At 50.1% G+C, this 15015-nt stretch overlaps 1 protein-coding gene across 27 annotated transcripts; it reads right to left on the bottom strand.

Annotated features, from left to right (window-relative positions):
- Positions 1-1156: 1156 nt before the first annotated feature.
- On the bottom strand, positions 1157-10775 carry LOC131499771 (leukocyte immunoglobulin-like receptor subfamily A member 6). 27 transcript variants are annotated; one of them, XM_058708079.1, is made up of 14 exons: positions 10613-10661; positions 10421-10456; positions 9955-10239; positions 9506-9808; positions 8985-9281; positions 8469-8771; positions 8105-8155; positions 7083-7199; positions 6711-6753; positions 6596-6633; positions 6359-6411; positions 5555-5596; positions 5089-5356; positions 1157-1315 (listed from the first exon to the last, which is right to left on the bottom strand). In XM_058708079.1, the coding sequence occupies exons 1-13, from the start codon at positions 10644-10646 to the stop codon at positions 5210-5212; spliced, it is 1749 nt and encodes a 582-aa protein (XP_058564062.1). In that variant the 5' UTR covers positions 10647-10661; the 3' UTR covers positions 1157-1315; positions 5089-5209. The 27 variants fall into 27 exon arrangements, with proteins under 27 accessions (XP_058564062.1, XP_058564060.1, XP_058564061.1 ...); XM_058708077.1 differs by having other exon boundaries at positions 5555-5599; XM_058708078.1 differs by having other exon boundaries at positions 6359-6414.
- Between the last annotated feature and the right edge of the window lie 4240 nt (positions 10776-15015).

Raw genomic sequence — 15015 nt, forward strand, 5'->3', positions numbered from 1 at the left:
TTAAGCGTCCGACTTCAGCCAGGTCACGATCTCACGGTCCGTGAGTTCGAGCCCCGCGTCAGGCTCTGGGCTGATGGCTCAGAGCCTGGAGCCTGTTTCTCTCTCTGTCCCTCCCCCGTTCATGCTCTGTCTCTCTCTGTCCCAAAAATAAATAAACGTTGAAAAAAAAAATTAAAAAAAAGAAAAGAAAAACAACTATATTAGTTTAGCTTCCCAATATAAACACTGGGAGAGGGACAAAACATAAGAGACTCTTAGATATGGAGAACAAACAGAGGGTTACTGGAGGGGTTGTGGGATGGGGGGATGGGCTAAATGAGTAAGAGGCATTAAGGAATCTACTCCTGAAATCATTGTTGCACTATATGCTAACTTGGATGTAAATTTTTAAAAAATTAAAGATGAAAAAAAGAAAAACAACTATAAGCAAAACTCTATTTGCAGTCTATAAGAAATTCACTTCAAATATAATGGTGTAAATGGGTGAAAAGCAAAAGAATGAACAATGTGGATGAATCTTGAAAACATTGTGCTAAGTAAAAAATCCAGACACAAAAAGTCGCATATTGTATGATTCCACTTAGATGTACTAAGTAGACAAATTCACAGACATAGGAATTGGAACAGAGATTGACAAGGGCTGGTGGCAAAGGGACATGGGAGTAATTATTTAATGTGTAGGTAGTTTCCATTTGGTATAATAACAGTGTTCTGGAAATGGATAGTGGTGATGATTATCTAAGATGGTAAATATACTTCATGCCACTGAATTATATGCTTTAGTGATGGTTAAAATGGTGAATTTTATGTAATGTAACCACATGAAAGAGTAGAAGAGGGGTGCCTGGGTGGCTCAATTAGTTGAGCATCTGACTTCAGCTCAGGTCATGATTTCACAGTTTGTGAGTTCAAGTCCCACATCGTGGTCTGTGCTGACAGTGCAGAGCCTGGAGCCTGCTTCAGATTCTGTGTTTCCTTCTCTCTCTCTCTGTCCCTCCCCCACTCACACTCTATTTCTCTCTCTCAAAAAATAAATAAAAACATAAAAAAGTAGAAGAATGAAAAATGTACTATGCAAACATTAATCAAAAGAAAATTTAAGTGGTTGTATTAGTTTCTAATTGCTGTTGTCATAAATGACCACAAACTTGGTATCTTAAGATAACATAGATTTATTATAATTCTGGAGGTCAGAAGTAAATAATCAGTCTCACCAGTATAAAGAAATAGGGGGGATCCACCTACTCTACCTTCATCCAGAACTGGAACTCTGAATGCAACTGATTTCTAAATATTGACCATGTATCCAGTAAATCTGGAATTAAAAAAAAAAAAATTTAGTTAACATACAGTGCAATCTTGTTTTCAGGAGTAGAATTTAGTGATTCATCACCTACATACAACACCCAGTGGTCATCCCAACAAGTGTCCTCCTTAATACCCATCACCCATCTAGCCCATCCCCCACCCACCTCCCTCCATCAACCCTGTTTGTTCTCTAAAGAGTCTTTATGGTTTGTTTCCCCCTCTTCTCTCTCTCCCCTCTACTTCCTATATGTTCCTCTGTTTTCTTTCTTAAATTTCACATATGAGGGAAATCATATATTTGTCTTCTCTGATTGCCTTATTTCACTTAGCACAATGCATTCTAACTCCATCCACGTCACTGCAAATGGCAAGGAAACTTTTTAATTTGGATAATACATCTTTATATTATTTTTTATCTTCTGTGCACACACCTGTATAATCTTGGAGCAATACAATTATTATTCTTATCCATTTCAGTGCTTATCACTTTGTTTTGCTTCATTTAATTGGTTGGTACCTCCAATTAAATAAATTCAATGCCATGCTGAATACAAATGGTCATAGGAAACATACTTGCATCATTTCCAATCAGAGAGAGGACTTCAAGTTCTCACCTTTAAAAATGATTGCCTAGGGGCGCCTGGGTGGCTCAGTCGGTCAAGCGGCCGACTTCGGCTCAGGTCATGATCTCGCGGTCCGTGAGTTCCAGCCCCGCGTTGGGCTCTGTGCTGACAGCTCAGAGCCTGGAGCCTGTTTCAGATTCTGTGTCTCCCTCTCTCTGACCCTCCCCGTTCATGCTCTGTCTCTCTCTGTCTCAAAAATAAATAAACGTTAAAAAATTAAAAAAAAAAAAATGATTGCCTAAGTGGTGATTGCTAAATATGCCTCTGTAAGTTCTAAGAAACAACCTTTTATATCTGATGAGTTTTTATTTTCATGATGAATTGTTGGTGTATTTTATCAAAAGCTTTGTCTGCACCTGTTGAGATTTCTTCATTTTTTAATTTTTAACTCAAGTACAGTTGACATATTGGTTTCAGGTGAACAGTATAGTGATTCAACAATTACATGCATTATGAAATGCTCACTATGTGAAGTGTAGTTATTTGGTGCCAGAACAAAATTATTACACTATTATTGACTATATTCCCTATGCTGTATTTTTCATCCCTGTGGCTCGTTTATTTTATAGCTCGAAGTTTATGCCTTTTAAGCTCTTTCATTGGCTTCACCCATCCCCACCCTCTTCCCCTCTGGCAACCACTAGTTTGTGAGATGGTCATTTTTTTTAACTTATTCTGTTAATGTATTGGATTATATTGACTGATTTTTAATACTTTAAGCTACTCTGTTCTTCCTCTCCCCTGCAAAATCCAGTATGGTCATGATGTATTGTCCTTTTTATATACTGCTGAATCTTATTTGTGAATGTTTTGTTTAGAGATTTACATCTAAGTTTATGTGAGACATCGTTCCGTGCCTTTCCCATTCTATAAATTCCTTTCCAGGCTTTGGTGTCAATATTTTCCTAGCCTGATAAAATATTACTTCCTTTTTTTATTATTATTCTCAAGAAAGGCTTGTGTAATCCTGGTGTGTGTGTGTGTGTTTTGTAAGTGTTTGGAGGAAATTGCCAATGAAGCCTCTTCAACAGACACATGTATATATTACAAGATGATTATCACTATGGGATTAGCTAACACTTCCATCCCATAACATAGCTGCCTTTTTTATATGATGAGAACATCTTAGATCTACTCTCTTTGCCACATTCAAGATGATATAGTATAGCTATGGCCAGCATGCTGTACATTAGATCCCCAGAATGTATAATCTTAGAACTAACTATATATCTCTTAATCTTATACCTATAATCTTGACCAACACTTCACCATTTCTGCACCCCCAGACCTGACAGCCACCATTCTGCTCTCCATTTCTGTCAGTTTCCTCACACTTCAGTTGGGGGGTGATTTTTGATCACAGAGTCAATGCATTTAATGTACACATAAGGTGACACATATTTTCTACTTATCCTTCATCATTTTGGAAACTTGTATTTTTGGGGATTGTGTTCATTTCATCTACATTTTCTAATATGTTGGCATACAATCGATCATCATGTTCTATTAATGATTTAAAGTCTGTAGGATGTGATGCCCTCCTGAAAATGATAATGGGTGCCCCCCACTCTTGGCCATTTTGACTAGGATTTATAAATGTGATTGTTTAAAAAAATGAACATTTTGGGGCGCCTGGATGGCGCAGTCGGTTAAGCGTCCGACTTCAGCCAGGTCACGATCTCGCGGTCCGTGAGTTCGAGCCCCGCGTCAGGCTCTGGGCTGATGGCTCGGAGCCTGGAGCCTGTTTCCGACTCTGTGTCTCCCTCTCTCTCTGCCCCTCCCCCGTTCATGCTCTGTCTCTCTCTGTCCCAGAAATAAATAAAAAACGTTGAAAAAAAAAAATGAACATTTTGGGCTTTATTGATTCTTCTTTATTTTTTGTTCGTCCTCATTAGTAGCTACTCTTATCACTATAATTTCCTTCCTTCTACCTTCATTTGGAATAATTTGCTTCTTTCCTCCTCTAAATTCTTGGTATGATAACTTGGATCATTGACTTTTTAGGCTTTTTTCTTTTCCTTTCTTCTTCTTTTTTAAAAATTACATCCAAGTTAGTTAACATATAGTGTAAAAATGATTTCAGGAATAGAATTTAGTGATTCATCACTTACATATAACACCCAGTGCTCATCCCAACAAGTGTCCTCCTTAATGTCCCTTGCCCATTTAGCCCCCCACCTCCTCCCCTCCAGCAACCCTCAGTGTGTTCCCTGTATTTAAGAGTCTCTTATGGTTTGTCTCCCTCCCTGTTTATTATTATTTTTGCTTCCCTTCCTTTATGTTCATCTGTTTTGTATCTTAAAATTCCACATGAGTGAAATAATATATTTGTCTTTCTGACTGACTTAGGTCGCTTAGCATAATACCCTCCAGTTCCATCCACATAGTTGCAAATGGCAAGATTTCATTCTTTTTGATTTCCGAGTAATACTCCATTATATATATATATATATATATATATATATATATATATATATATACACACACACACACACACACACACATGCATATATATATATACACATATATATATATATACACACACACACACACATATATATATATATATATATATATATATATACACACACACACACAAACACACACCCCACATCTTCTTTATCCATTCATCTATCAATGGACGTTTGGGCTCTTTACATACTTTGGCTATTGTTGATAGTGCTGCTGTAAACATTGGGGTGCATGTGTCCCTTTGAAACAGCATACCTCTGTCCCTTGGCTAAATACCTAACTAGTACAATTGCTGGGTCGTAGGTTAGTTCTATTTTTAGTTTTTTAAGGAACCTCCATACTGTTTTCCAGAGTGGCTGCACCAGTTTGCATTCCCACCAGCAGCGCAAAAGAGATCCTCTCTCTCTGCATCCTCGCCAACATCTCTTGTTGCCTGAGTTGTTAATTTTAGGCTTTTTCTTTTCTAATATATTCGTTCCTGGTTGTTAATTTTCCTGCACCATAGGTCTGATGTGTAACATTTGCATTATCATTCAGCGTAAGCATTCTCCCATTTCCATTTTGGGTTTCTCATTTCACTCACGGATTATCGAGAAGTCTGTTGCTTTATTTCCAAAATGTAGGGGCTCTAGCTATCTTTGATGGCAGAATCCGGTCACTCCCAGAAGGTCCCAGGAGTTCTTACTGGTCTATGTTAGGAGTCCAGGCTGGCTGGGGCCATTAGGCGGCCTCTGTGGGCAGCTCCCGTGCCTCCTGGGGTCCCCGCGGTCCCCTCCCTGGAGTGTGGGGTGTGGGTCCTTCCTGGGCTAGCGGATGGCCAGAGCAGCATACACGCTGGGCTCTGCTGGAGGCTTCCTGGCTTGGGAGGAATGGGGTGCACTCGTCTCCCGTCTGAGCGTCAAGCGGTTCAGCTGGGCGTAGGTCACATCTGGGGGGGCGTCAGATGCGGCAGCCTGCAGTGGGCGGAGGGAGAGGGGAGGTGTGTGGTTAGCGTGGGGGGAGCCTGGGAGCCTGGAGAAGAGAGGACCCACCTGACTGTCCATCTGCCTGTCTTCCTCTGCTTGTTTGTCTCCTGTGTCCGGCAATCCCCCCCACAGGGGGGAAGGAGAAGTGGCCGGTCCCCGACTGAGTCTTGATCTTGAGTGGCTCACCTGGGCATACATCGTTCCTTGGGGGTCTCCATCCTCCGCGTCCTGCTGGAGACAGACAGTGAGGGGGAGATTCGTCTCCTTGATTCCACTCGACAGCCTCGGTGAGTTTTCCACACTATTGCCAGAGTGATGCTTTCGAACTTTTAGGCAGCTTAGGTCAATCTCCTGGTGGACTCCTCAGGGACTTCCTGAGCCTTGGGGCATCTGGGTGCTTCCTACGGCTCTGAATCTGTTCCTGACACTGTTTCTTGCTCATTCGGCTCCAACCACATGGCCGTCACCCCCACCTTCCTGAAAACGCATGTTGCTGCCTAAGGACCTTTGCGCCTGCTACCCCCACCTCCTGCCTTATTTTCCCCAGCCACACTTTGCACTCCAGGACACTGCCCACTTCCTCGCATATGGTCTGTCGCCCACGAGGTGAGCTCGCCGAGCGTGGGTCAGGTTTGCTCACTGTCGTGCCTGCAGCACTAGGTGGGGCCTGGTAAACGGTGGGCTCTCCGTGCACATTTGCCGGGCAAATGAACGAATGGGGCCTAGAGACCTGCGGGTGTTCACGCACCCTCTTGAGACCTGAGCGAGCACCCCAACAACCGGAAGTCCGACGGCGGGTGAGGACCAGTCAAGGGGGGCATGTGGGAGGTCCCGCGAGGTCACGGCAAGAGGCCCCGCGGTGCCCAAGGAGGGAGAGGGCACCCGTGGGACACCGCCACGACCGGGTGGTGTGAGGACACAGGAGTGTCCGTTGGTTTACGTTTGGCACCAGGAGGGCCCTCGGGGTCTGCACGGGAGCAGGGGTCTCACCCGCTGGTCCAGCTCCACCCCCTCCTCGGGCTGTGCGTCTTGCACGGCGGCATCTGCTGGGGCAGAAAGGGGGGCGTGTCTCTTGGCAAGGTCCCCTGGGCTCACACCCCACCCCGCGGTCCAGGGGCTCCAGTGGCGGGTGAGGGGCCGAGGCCACACGTGCAGGAACGCGGTCCTCACTCCCAGCCCCCAGCCCCTCCCAGCCCCCACCCCCCGGGGCGCCCCCACTCCTCTCACAGAGGGTCTCCTCCTGGGTGGCGGCAGCTGGCCCGGAGCTGGGGAGGAGATGGGGTGTTAGGGGGCATAGACGGGCAGGCGGGTGGGGGCCCGGGGGTCTGCGGGCACGAGTTACCTGTCCTGCAGGCCTCTGTCCTGGGGCTCTGGGTCTGCGGTCCCTGTAGGAAGTTGGGAATCAGCCTCCCTCTGGGCTGGGAGGTTACGACCCCCGCCACGTGATCCCAGAGGAAAGGAACCCTTCACACATATTGCCCGTGTTTCAACATCTCCCGAGACGGAAAAGAGGAAAACACCTTCAATTGGCACATGGGTGCCGACCTTACGTGTTTTCTTTCTAGCCTCTCCGACGTGAGACTCTGCAGAAGTGTCTTTCTACGCTGGCCTTTCCGACATCTGGTTTCCCTCTGGCTGGTGCCCTGAGCCACTCTCCATCCACCCACGGGACAGCCACCACCCCCTGGGGCTGGTCACCCCCGTCCCTTCTCACCCGGCTTCCTGCCTTTGCCCTGACGCCGGCGACGGACAAGGAGGACGACGAGGAGGCAGAGCAGCAGGACGAAGGCCCCCGCGGCCCCGATGAGGACGTACAGGTACCGGTTGGGACCTTGGGCAGAGCCACCCCGTGAAGGAGCCAGTGATGCCATTTAACTGGGCGCCTGCTGTGTGCCAGGCACGTGCTGGGCCCTGGGCATTCACCTCTGACCCTGTCAAGGGTCACGCAGCAGGGCACTGCCGCCCCGCCCCCACCCCCCCACTCCACAGACAGGAAAGTGAGGCACAGGGAGGCTGATCACGTGTCCCAGGTGGCCCAGCGTGGAGGCGGCAGGGCTGGGACTGGAACCCAGGCTGTGGGTTCCCTGCGCTCTCCTCATGCTGCCCCCCCAGGCCGACACCAGCTTGGGGCTCTGGGCTCCTTATCTGCAGGCGGGTCTGTCCCAGCATCTTCGTCTGGGGCCGAGGGTCCTTCCAGATTCCCCTCACTACCTGAAGGCCCCCAGCCATTGTCCTCCCGTCCCTCCCCCTACAGGGTCATCCCACCGCTGCAGAGGGCCAGGTCCCCATAGAATCCCGACCCAGAGGGGCTTCCCCATGAGCCCTCCTCTCCCCCCGGAGGGGGCCAGAGCCACGGCCAGAACTGAGGGGAAATCTAATCTGGGCCACGACTTTCTCCTTTACACCTGGGGAAACTGAGGCCCAGGCAGGGGAGGGGCGTGTCCAAGCCAGCGTCTCCAGAGGTGCCTGAACTGACGGTGTAACCAACCCCTGCTCCCATGGACCCACCCGCCTCCTCCTGACAGAGACCTTCACTTGCCCGCAGAGGCTCCTGGGGTCGGGGGAGGGGGGGCAGAGGGGGCTGCCTCTTCCCCAGCTGGGCCCCCACCCTCTCCCTCTGCCATGACCACCCCAGCCCTCCTCCCCCTGGCCTCAGAGCCCCTGGAGCCTGGTGGCCGCCCTGGCATCTCTGAAACACAGGAAGGAAAGCCCTGGACAGAAGTCACCGTGACTCACCAGCTGTTGAGCTGGGATCTGTGGCTGGGGGGCCGGGCTCTCCAGAGGATCCTGGGGGAAAGGCAGTAGTAGAGGAGGGGGCTGGAGTTTCCCTTCAAGACCCTGTCTCTGCTTATAGTCTTCTCCCTCATGTGCTCTGCGGCCCCCAGGGCCCTCCTCCTCCACCTGGAGAATTGTGGTGATGGGGACAAGGGAAGGGGCAGGGAGGGAGGGGCGTGTTTCCCTCCTGTGCTCTGAGGGGCGGACCCCTCGGGTGACACTTCCCCTGAGCCCCTTCCATTATGTCTCAGCCCAGGGCTCTCTTGGGCACAGAGCCCTGAAGACAACATTGGGACACAGAGGGGACAGGGCTGGGGCCCCTCACCTGAGACCTGGAGCTCCAGGGGGTCACTGGGGTGTGACAACAGGTGGGGGGAGGTGCTATATGAGCCATAGCACCTGTAGGTCCCCCCCTGGGCTGAGGTCACAGGACTCATGGAGAATTTGGCCTGGTAATGTCCAACTCGGTACTTTGATCTAAGACGCAGGGGAGGGTCGGCTGCCCCCTCCTTGGACAGAAGGAAAGTGTCCACAAAGCTCCAGGACTGACACAGCAGGGTCACGTTCTCTCCTGAGGCCACCATGGGTCCCGGCTGCACCGAGAGGGAGGGTGTGGAGAGGAGCTGTCCTGGAGAGAGGAAGGCAGGTGAAGGGCTGTCCATCCTTGCTCTGAACGGAGTCTGTCTGTCCTCTGAGTCTCTCCCCTTCCCCATCCCCTGTCTCTCTGTCTCTCTCCCTCCCTGGGGACCCCACACCCCCGATCCCAGCCACCACCACCTGGGACACCCCCAGCAGGGCCTGTGCAGAGTCTGGGGCCCTGACTGAACCCGTGTCCCCTCACCTGTGACCAGGATGTCCAGGGGGTCACTGGGGGCCGACCACTCAGAGGAGAGGTTGTGTCCACCATAGCATGTGTACCGGCCCCCGTGGGAGCTGTTCACTGGGCCCAGGGGGAAGTCGGCCCCCGAGAGCCCAGCCTGGGGCTGCAGGCTAAGGTGCTGGAGAAGGTCACGTGCCCCCTCCTTGTATAGAGCGAATCTGTCATAGCCGATGTCAGAGCGACACTGGAGGGTCAACCTCTGTCCAGGGGTCACGACAGGGCTCTGCTGGGTCAGGAGGGAGGGCTTCCTGGACATACCTGGGAGACAACCAGTCGTGGATTGAGGAGCAGATTCTCCCCAAACCTCTCTTCTCCTGTCCTGACCCCCAGGTCTCAGTGTCTCTCACATTCTGTCTCTCTGACCTGTGAGATCCCGTGTCCCCCTCACCCCACCCTCTGATCTGGGACTCCCCTGGGAGCAGAGCCTCCATAACCTGTCTGGTGGTCAAAACACGGATGCAACAAAAATCAGACTCCCTCACCTGAGACCAGCAGTTCTAGGGGGTCACTGGGCTGTGACCACAACTGGGGAGTGTTGTTGAAATAGCCATGGCATCTGAATGTCCACCTGGCGCTGGGGGTCACAGGGCCCACAAGAAACAGGGCCTGGAACTGTCCACTGGTGGGTTGCTGGGAGTCCAGGGTCCAGACGGGCCTGGGTTCTCCTTCCTTCATCAGGACGAACCTATGGAATCCCATCAATGAGGTGCACTGGAGGGTCACCTTCCCTCCTGAAGTCACCATGGGGTTGGGCAGGGCTGAGAGAGTGGGTTCGGCATGGAAACCTAGGAGAGGAGGAAGGGACACGTTAAATAGGACCCAGATCCCCCCACAGTATGCCCAGCGCTGGACTGTGAAAGGGAGACTCTCTGGGAGCAGACCCCCTCCCTGAGGGCAGAGCCTGGGGCGGGGACCCTGAGGGGGCTCGCACCTGTCACCACCAGCTCCAGGGGGTCACTGCCCTCTGAGGAGCCAGTGGAGCTTTGATAGGAACAGTGATATCGGCCTGCATACTGCTGTCTCACATATGTGATGGAGAACTTGGCTTTGTTCCCAGGCTCCAGTGGCCTCTGTCTGTCCCAGGGCATTGAGTGTCCGTCTTTATCCAGATGGAACTCGTGGGCCTCCAGGATTCCCTGACACCAGATGGTCACAGCGCTACCCCGAGGGACCACAGAGCCTGGCTCAGCCCAGAGGGAGGGTGCAGGGAGGGTCCCTGGAAGGAAACAGAGGCTGGGTCACAAGACTTTCCCCATCCCCAGTTCCCAGCTCAGCCCCAAACCCCAGACGTCCCCTCTCCATCCGCCCAGAACTGCTGTTCTCCATTCCCAGCTGCCTGGTGGGTGACCCCTGTCCTCAGTGAGGAGGTGGGATGGAACACCTGGGGACACACTCACCTGCCTGAGCTCGGGTCCTGGGTCCCACACTCAGCCCTGGAAAAGGGTTCCTGTGAGAGGGTTGCCCCAAATCCTGAGCAGAACCCCTCCTTCCCAGAGCTTCCTGTGCTTGGGGTCTCTAACAGCCCAGGGCCTGGCTGTGACGCAGGTTCCTCCCAGACTAGGGCGTCCTCTCCCCTCCTGAGATCTCACCGAGGAGAAGCAGGGTCGTGAGGGTGGGGGTCATGGCGTCTCCTGCCTCTGTCCCTGTTGTGCAGATGGAGGGACCTTGGTGCTTGGAGGACAGACAGAAGCACAGGGTGTGGCCACTCGGAGGCTGGTCTGCCTGGTCATGGGGTTGTCACATCAGCAGCCAGGCAGGAAGGGGAACAGCCTGGCTGTCATTTCCCCAGGGCTGAGGCTGGAGAAGGCAGCAGGCTTTGCAGATATTTTGACCACATCCGAGGCCTCACCTGATCCATAAACTGTTGTCTTCCTGGCCTGTCTTCCTGGTCACCCCCTTGTGACCCAAGCTTCAACACGTATTTATTAAGTATTTGCAATGTATCTGGCCCAGAAATACATCACTGGACAGGACTGATTCAAACTAGTTTGCAGAGCTCAGACTACCAAAACAAAACCCCCAGACTAAAAAAGAAACATAATTTAAAACGGAGTATCTGGGGGCGCCTGGGTGGCGCAGTCGGTTAAGCGTCCGACTTCAGCCAGGTCACGATCTCGCGGTCCGTGAGTTCGAGCCCCGCGTCGGGCTCTGGGCTGATGGCTCGGAGCCTGGAGCCTGTTTCCGATTCTGTGTCTCCCTCTCTCTCTGCCCCTCCCCCGTTCATGCTCTGTCTCTCTCTGTCCCAAAAAAATAAATAAATAAATAAATAAATGTTGAAAAAAAAAAATTTAAAAAAAAAAAAAAATAAAACGGAGTATCTGGTGTATTATTTTCCTGTTGTGTTGTTACCATAACCAGTCACTACAAGCTAGTGGGTAAAACTGTGAAGATTTACAATGGTACAGTTTTGGAGGGTTGAAGTCCGAAATGGACACACCTGAGCTAAAATCTGGGGGTCCTCAGGCTGTGCTCCTTATTTTTTTAATGTATATTTTTGAGAGAGAGAGAGAGAGAGAGAGAGAGCGCAGAGGAGGGGCAGAGAAAGAGGGAGACACAGAATCGGAAGCAGGCTCCAGGCTCTGAGCTGTCAGCACAGAACCCGACGCGGGGCCTGAACTCACGAGCTATGAGTCATGACCTGAGCCAAAGTCGGACGCCCAACCGACTGTGCCACCCGGGCGCCCCAGACTGTGTTCCTTCTAGAGGCTCCAGGAGTGAATCCATTCACATCTTCCCTGCCATATTCAGGACATCACATCACTCCACCTGCTCTGGGGTCACTTCTTTGGCTCTGACCCCCTGCCTCCTTCTTTCACTCATTAGGACCTTTATGATGACTCATGTCCAGACGTTCTGTGTCTACTGGAGTCCAGGAGCATGCCAGAAGGTCTTTCACAAAGGAGACTAGTTCTCTACAGAAATGGCATAGTGTGGTTCCAAAATCTCTAATATCTATGCCCTCCTTCTTCCATATAGTTCTCTGCTGAAGGATGTTGACCTCATCTGCCACAGGTGCTCCAAACCCCACTGCATGTCTTCAGTCATGCAACTCAGGCCAGGGCCCACTGCAAGGGTTTCTCTTGTTTCTCACCACTCAAAGCCAACAGCCTCTCAAGACACTCAGTAAGTGGGTGGAGGTCGCAAGCCCAGGGAGCTGTATGTTGTCTCCACGTTCCCAAGTTGGCCCACTAGGGAGTGAATTTTTGTCTCATTAGCAGGAGGATGAGACAGAGCAATGAGTCTTCACCTTGGATGGGGTATCTCTCAACATGCCTCAGGCAGCTGTCCTCCTAGAGATTTCACCGAGGCAGCAGGAACCTGAGATTTGGGGAGATTTCTTTCCCAAACTCTTACAAAGCACCTAGAAGAGTTGCTACTCCCTGTTTCACAGATCCAATCAGCATGGTGCATTCCTGTGTGATGTCTTGTGTAATGGAGGGGCAGTCACGGTCCCCACAGCCTTGATAACACAGGGCTGGAGACATAACGTGGCCCCGAATGTGGACAGTGACAGCGTACAACTGGCCCTGACGGCTAACCACACACTGAACCTGATGGCTTTTACAGAAAGAGCCAAGAAAATAAACCCACCAATCAGGAGCTGCACAGCAGGTGCCAAGGGGATTGGTGGGTTTTTTCTATGGGTCTTCAGATGGAGTAGAAGTGGAAACTGGAATGACCTGACACACAAGAGCCTGCTTCTCCAAGGCCCGTCTATGCCTTCCGTGAAAACCAAGTAGGCAAGTTGAGTGGGCATGTCTGAGACACCTACCTCTGTATCTTTTTGAGTCCTCGATAGCAGTGCAACTCTGTGCAATCTCTTCAAGAGTGCAGAATTACCAGGGTCCCTGGGTGGCTCAGGTGGTTGAGCGTCTGATTTCAGCTCAGGTCATGATCTCGCAGTTCATGAGTTCGAGCCCCACGTTGGGCTCACTGCTGTCAGCCTGTCAGCACAGAGCCCGCTTCAGATCCTCTGCCCCTCCTCCCACTTGTGCTTTCCCCCCAAAAATAAATAAATATTTTTTAAAAAAGAGTGCAGAATTACCTTCGTTCCACTATTTCGGTAGGGAGACGTGTTTCCAGAGCCTTCCACATGGCCTTTCCTTTGCCAAATCTCTTACTCCACGTGTCACAAAACCACTGCCCGTTGTTGAGGATATCTGTGCCGCCTAAAGATTCCAGAACTAGGGGCGCCTGGGTGGCTCAGTCGGTTAAGCGTCCGACTTCGGCTCAGGTCACGATCTCACAGTATGTGAGTTCGAGCCCCGCGTCGGGCTCTGTGCTGACTGCTCAGAGCCTGGAGCCTGTTTCCGATTCTGTGTCTCCCTCTCTCTCTGACCCTCCCCCGTTCATGCTCTGTCTCTCTCTGTCTCAAAAATAAATAAAGGTTTAAAAAAAAAATTTAAAAAAAAAAAAAAAAAGATTCCAGAACTAGAAAACTAACTACAAGGGTGGGTTCAGGGACCCACTAATCACACCTCCTCTTTACGCCTTTACTCTCACTGGCCCACTCAGACATCAGTAGTTTGGGGGGTCTCCAGAAGTAATTGAATATTTATAACCAAATGGTAAGGTCAACAATGCGTTTTTAGGAAAAAAAAAAAAAATCCGCAGGAGACTAGAGGTTACTATTTACCAGTAAAGAAGGCAATGGCATTGTTCTTAAGTGAGGGGAGACAAAATGCTCAGAAACTGAAAAGCCTGCACGTAGGGCATGGCGATACCATCCGGTCTCAACTTCCAACACACGTTCCAAAACGTGAATGTGCATGAGGCGCGTGTCCTAACTTCCTCCTCTCTGGAGAAACAGATTCTCCTGGGAAGAGCTCTTCATCCCCATTTCTCCTACGCAGAAAGTCCTACTCTGTTACTTCCCATTTCAGGGTAGATACCAGATCTGAATCTGCCTCTCTTGGTGACTCTCCACTCCTATCTCGGCCTAACGGTCTCCTGAATCCCTCCCCGCTAGGCTCCCCTTCACCTACAGATCCAATATAATCTCACCTGGTGTCTAGGACTTTCATGGAAGTGACTAATTTTGCACTTCATGCTATTAACATGCTATTAACACATAGATTTTTTTTATGTGTTTTATGCTATTAACACATAGATTGTCTCTCCCTGCCTCGTAAATAATTGTCCCTGACAGGGTAGCGGGTGCATTTCAGAATTTGTTATAATGACTCTGTAGACAAACAAAAGGAATTCAGCAACAAATTGCCCCGTGGAAATCTTGGTTTTTAAATTTTTGGTAATCTTTATTTATTTTTGAGAGAGAGAGACAGAGCACGAGTAGAGGAGAGTCAGAGAGAGGGAGTCACAGAATCCGAAGCAGGGTCCAGGCTCCGAGCTGTCAGCACAGAGCCTGACGCAAGGCTCGAACCCACAGACAGTGGACTGTGAGATTGTGACCTGAGCCGAAGTCGGATGCTTAACTGACTGAGCCACGCAGGTGCCCCACCCCACCCCCGCCACGGAATTCTAAGCCACATCTTCTCAGTGCTGAATCATCAGCAGACCTCACACTGTGCTCCAGCATGTGAAAGATAATACGTGAACGTTTATATAGCAAACAAACACATTATTAATGCTTGGATAATATTTGCTTAGGTGATCGCCAATGCTTAGTTAAGACTATTTGTGAATGAATAGTAAATTGGTAACACACCACCAAGAAGAAAAATTTGAGGGGAATTTTAAAGTAGAATTCAAGGGGGCACCTGGGTGGCTCAGTCAGTTAAGCATCTGACTTCGGCTCAGGTCATGATCTCAGGGTTTGTGGGTTCGAGCCCCACGTCAGGCTCTGTGCTGACAGCTCGGAGCCTGGAGCCTGCTTTGGATTCTATGTCTCCCTCTCTGTCTGCACTCCCCCTGTTCATGCTCTGTCTCTCTGGGTCTCTTAAAAATAAATAAAAATGTTAAAAAAAAAATAAAGTGGAATTCAAGGCTCATTCTAAAAGTACAAAGTGATATCATAAATATGACTCACTTT

Source organism: Neofelis nebulosa, chromosome 17, assembly GCF_028018385.1.
Source record: "Neofelis nebulosa isolate mNeoNeb1 chromosome 17, mNeoNeb1.pri, whole genome shotgun sequence".
NCBI classification, from domain to species: domain Eukaryota; kingdom Metazoa; phylum Chordata; class Mammalia; order Carnivora; family Felidae; genus Neofelis; species Neofelis nebulosa.

What these genes read in the sequence shown, in the direction of transcription:
- LOC131499771 (XM_058708071.1), bottom strand. Translation starts at nt 10,646, where the DNA reads ATGACCCCCACCCTCACGACCCTGCTTCTCCTCG. An exon ending in CCTGGACATCCTGGTCACAG is followed by an intron (nt 8,772 to 8,984) that starts GTGAGGGGACAC and finishes TCCTCTCTCCAG; the next exon opens with GACAGCTCCTCTCCACACCC. An exon ending in GGGCAAAGGCAGGAAGCCGG is followed by an intron (nt 6,754 to 7,082) that starts GTGAGAAGGGAC and finishes AACTTCCTACAG; the next exon opens with GGACCGCAGACCCAGAGCCC.